This window comes from Calidris pugnax, unplaced genomic scaffold (genome assembly GCF_001431845.1).
Source record: "Calidris pugnax isolate Ruff unplaced genomic scaffold, ASM143184v1 scaffold343, whole genome shotgun sequence".
Taxonomy (NCBI): Eukaryota; Metazoa; Chordata; class Aves; order Charadriiformes; family Scolopacidae; genus Calidris; species Calidris pugnax.
Window position 1 is genome coordinate 34,566 of NW_015091052.1, and position 4,416 is coordinate 38,981.

The 4,416-nt window shown below is 51.3% G+C and overlaps 1 protein-coding gene across 1 annotated transcript in view; it reads right to left on the minus strand.

The window, feature by feature from the left end:
* Positions 1-4,416, minus strand: part of NBEAL2 (neurobeachin like 2) — a 26,752-nt gene that overhangs the window by 20,052 nt on the left and 2,284 nt on the right. The window contains exons 4-5 of the mRNA XM_014956610.1: positions 4,294-4,396; positions 630-715 (exon numbers count right to left, since the gene is read on the minus strand). Coding sequence (XP_014812096.1) covers positions 630-715; positions 4,294-4,396 — 189 coding nt within the window. The remainder of the gene's footprint in view (positions 1-629; positions 716-4,293; positions 4,397-4,416) is intronic.

Consider the following 4,416-nt stretch of genomic DNA (forward strand, 5'->3'; position numbering starts at 1 on the left):
TTTTTTACCCAAATCCACCCCAAAAAGCAACCCACGGGGGGCGCTGGATGATGGAGGAGAAGAGGATACTTGATTTTTGGGGGGGGTTTTTTGGTTGTAAAAATTGGAGGTTTATTCAAAAAATAGGGGATTTACAGGCTGGGAGTTTTAGGTGATTTTTTCTTTTTTTTTTTTTGCCTCGAAAATGGGGGTTTTTGGGGGTTTCCCCCAAAAAATCCCCTTTGTGTTGATTTTTGCAGGACTTTAGGATCCTATACCTGCCCCCAGGACCCCGTACGTCCCCGTCCGGGGACGTACGGGGTCCCGGGGGCAGGTATAGGATCCTATATTTGCCCTTGGATCATATAGAGATCCTGGAGAAGGTGCTCTAAGCACCTATAGATCCCATATTGACCCCATATCCACCTCTGGGTGCTCTACAGACCTATGGATCCCATATTGACCCATACTGACCCCATACCTGGGCGCTCTAAGCACCTATAGATCCCATACTGACCCATACCTGGGTGCTCCAAGCACCTATGGATCCCATACTGACCCCATATCCTTCCCTGGGTGCTCTATGCACTTATAGATCCCATATCCCACCAAATTTGGAAAATAAAAGTGGTTTAATGCCACTTTTTTACCTTGGATCCGGAGAGGATGGCCCCAAAAAGATGAATAAGCCGAAGTTGGAGGGTTTCAGGGAGCTGCCCCCCCCCTTGGAAACTCTCTGCGAGGATGAGGAGGGAACGATTTAATTTGGGGAGGAAGCAGTAAAAAAAAAAAAAAGGGGCGAAAGGGGGAGAAAACCCTTTTTTTACCCAAATCCACCCCAAAAAGCAACCCACGGGGGGCGCTGGATGATGGAGGAGAAGAGGATACTTGATTTTTGGGGGGGGTTTTTTGGTTGTAAAAATTGGAGGTTTATTCAAAAAATAGGGGATTTACAGGCTGGGAGTTTTAGGTGATTTTTTCTTTTTTTTTTTTTGCCTCGAAAATGGGGGTTTTTGGGGGTTTCCCCCAAAAAATCCCCTTTGTGTTGATTTTTGCAGGACTTTAGGATCCTATACCTGCCCCCAGGACCCCGTACGTCCCCGTCCGGGGACGTACGGGGTCCCGGGGGCAGGTATAGGATCCTATATTTGCCCTTGGATCATATAGAGATCCTGGAGAAGGTGCTCTAAGCACCTATAGATCCCATATTGACCCCATATCCACCTCTGGGTGCTCTACAGACCTATGGATCCCATATTGACCCATACTGACCCCATACCTGGGCGCTCTAAGCACCTATAGATCCCATACTGACCCATACCTGGGTGCTCCAAGCACCTATGGATCCCATACTGACCCCATATCCTTCCCTGGGTGCTCTATGCACTTATAGATCCCATATTGACCCCATACCTGGGTGCTCTAAGCACCTGTAGATCCCACACTGACCCACACTAACTGGGTGCTCCAAGCACCTATGGATCCCATACTGACCCCATATCCTTCCCTGGGTGCTCTATGCACTTATAGATCCCATATTGACCCCATACCTGGGTGCTCTAAGCACCTGTAGATCCCACACTGACCCACACCTTGGTGCTCTACAGATTCCATAGTGACCCCATACCTGGGTGCTCCAAGCACCTATAGATCCCATACTGACCCCATATCCACCTCTGGGTGCTCCAAGCACCTATAGATCCCATACTGACCCCATATCCACCTCTGGGTGCTCTATGCACCTATGGATCCCACACTGACCCATACCTTGGTGCTCCAAGCACCTGTAGATCCCATACTGACCCATACCTTGGTGCTCTACGCACCCACCGATTCCATAGTGACCCCATACCTGGTGCTCTAAGCACCTATGGATCCCATACTGACCCCATATCCACCTCTGGGTGCTCTACAGATCTATGGATCCCATACTGACCCCATACCTGGGTGCTCTAAGCACCTGTAGATCCCACACTGACCCATACCTTGGTGCTCTACGCACCCACCGATTCCATAGTGACCCCATACCTGGTGCTCTAAGCACCTATGGATCCCATACTGCTATTGACCCCAAACCTCCATGCTCTAAGCACCTATAGATCCCATACTGACTTGTAAAAATTGGAGGTTTATTCAAAAAATAGGGGATTTACAGGCTGGGAGTTTTAGGTGATTTTTTCTTTTTTTTTTTTTGCCTCGAAAATGGGGGTTTTTGGGGGTTTCCCCCAAAAAATCCCCTTTGTGTTGATTTTTGCAGGACTTTAGGATCCTATACCTGCCCCCAGGACCCCGTACGTCCCCGTCCGGGGACGTACGGGGTCCCGGGGGCAGGTATAGGATCCTATATTTGCCCTTGGATCATATAGAGATCCTGGAGAAGGTGCTCTAAGCACCTATAGATCCCATATTGACCCCATATCCACCTCTGGGTGCTCTACAGATCTATGGATCCCATACTGACCCCATACCTGGGTGCTCTAAGCACCTGTAGATCCCACACTGACCCATACCTTGGTGCTCTACGCACCCACCGATTCCATAGTGACCCCATATCTGGGTGCTCTATGCACCTATAGATCCCATACTGACCCCATATCCACCTCTGGGTGCTCCAAGCACCTATGGATCCCATACTGACCCCATATCCTTCCCTGGGTGCTCTATGCACTTATAGATCCCATATTGACCCCATACCTGGGTGCTCTAAGCACCTGTAGATCCCACACTGACCCACACCTTGGTGCTCTACAGATTCCATAGTGACCCCATACCTGGGTGCTCCAAGCACCTATAGATCCCATACTGACCCCATATCCACCTCTGGGTGCTCCAAGCACCTATAGATCCCATACTGACTCCATATCCACTTCTGGGTGCTCTACAGACCTATGGATCCCACACTGACCCATACCTTGGTGCTCTACCCCCCCTCAGATTCCATAGTGACCCCATACCTGGGTGCTCTAAGCACCTATAGATCCCACACTGACCCACCCCTAGGTGCTCTAAGCACCTATGGATCCCATACTGACCCCATATCCACCTCTGGGTGCTCTACAGACCTATGGATCCCACACTGACCCCACACCTGGGTGCTCTAAGCACCTGTAGATCCCACACTGACCCACACCTTGGTGCTCTACGCACCCACAGATTCCATAGTGACCCCATACCTGGGTGCTCTAAGCACCTGTAGATCCCATACTGACCTACCCCTAGGTGCTCTAAGCACCTACACATCCCATACTGACCCCATATCTCCATATCCACTTCTGGGTGCTCTACAGACCTATGGATCCCACACTGACCCATACCTTGGTGCTCTACGCACCCACCGATTCCATAGTGACCCCATATCTGGGTGCTCTATGCACCTATAGATCCCATACTGACCCCATATCCACCTCTGGGTGCTCTACAGACCTATGGATCCCACACTGACCCAACACCTGGGTGCTCTAAGCACCTGTAGATCCCACACTGACCCACACCTTGGTGCTCTACGCACCCACAGATTCCATAGTGACCCCATACCTGGGTGCTCTAAGCACCTGTAGATCCCATACTGACCTACCCCTAGGTGCTCTAAGCACCTACACATCCCATACTGACCCCATATCCACCTCTGGGGGCTCTATGCACCTATGGATCCCACACTGACCCATACGTTTGTGCACTACGCCCCCACCGATCCCATAGTGATCCCATCCCTGGTGCTCTAAGCACCTACACATCCCATACTGACCCCATATCCTCCCCTGGGTGGTCTATGCACTTATAGATCCCATAGTGACCCCATACCGGGTGCTCTAAGCACCTACACATCCCATACTGACCCCATATCCTCCCCTGGGTGGTCTATGCACTTATAGATCCCATAGTGACCCCATACCTGGGTGCTCTAAGCACCTATGGATTCCATACTGACCCCATATCCTCCCCTGGGTGGTCTATGCACTTATAGATCCCATAGTGACCCCATACCTAGGTGCTCCAAGCACCTGTAGATCCCACACTGACCTATACCTTGGTGCTCTAAGCACCTATGGATCCCATACTGACCCCATATCCACCTCTGGGTGCTCTACAGACCTATGGATGCCATATTGACCCATACTGACCCCACACCTGGGTGCTCTAAGCACCTGTAGATCCCACACTGACCCATACCTTGGTGCTCTACGCACCCACCGATTCCATAGTGACCCCATACCTGGGTGCTCTACGTACTTATGGATCCTATACCCACCCCTGGAGCCCAAGCCCGGCTGTGGGGTGCAATGTGGGGGCTGGAGACCCCCCCTTTTCCTTTACCTTGGAAGAAGGCACCAAACTCGGGGGGCAAAGGGGCCGGGGAGAACTTGTATTTACTCTTCTCCTTGGCGCTGATGACTTCCCTGGAAGGAGAGGGGTGAAGCATTTTGGGGGGGAGGGGGA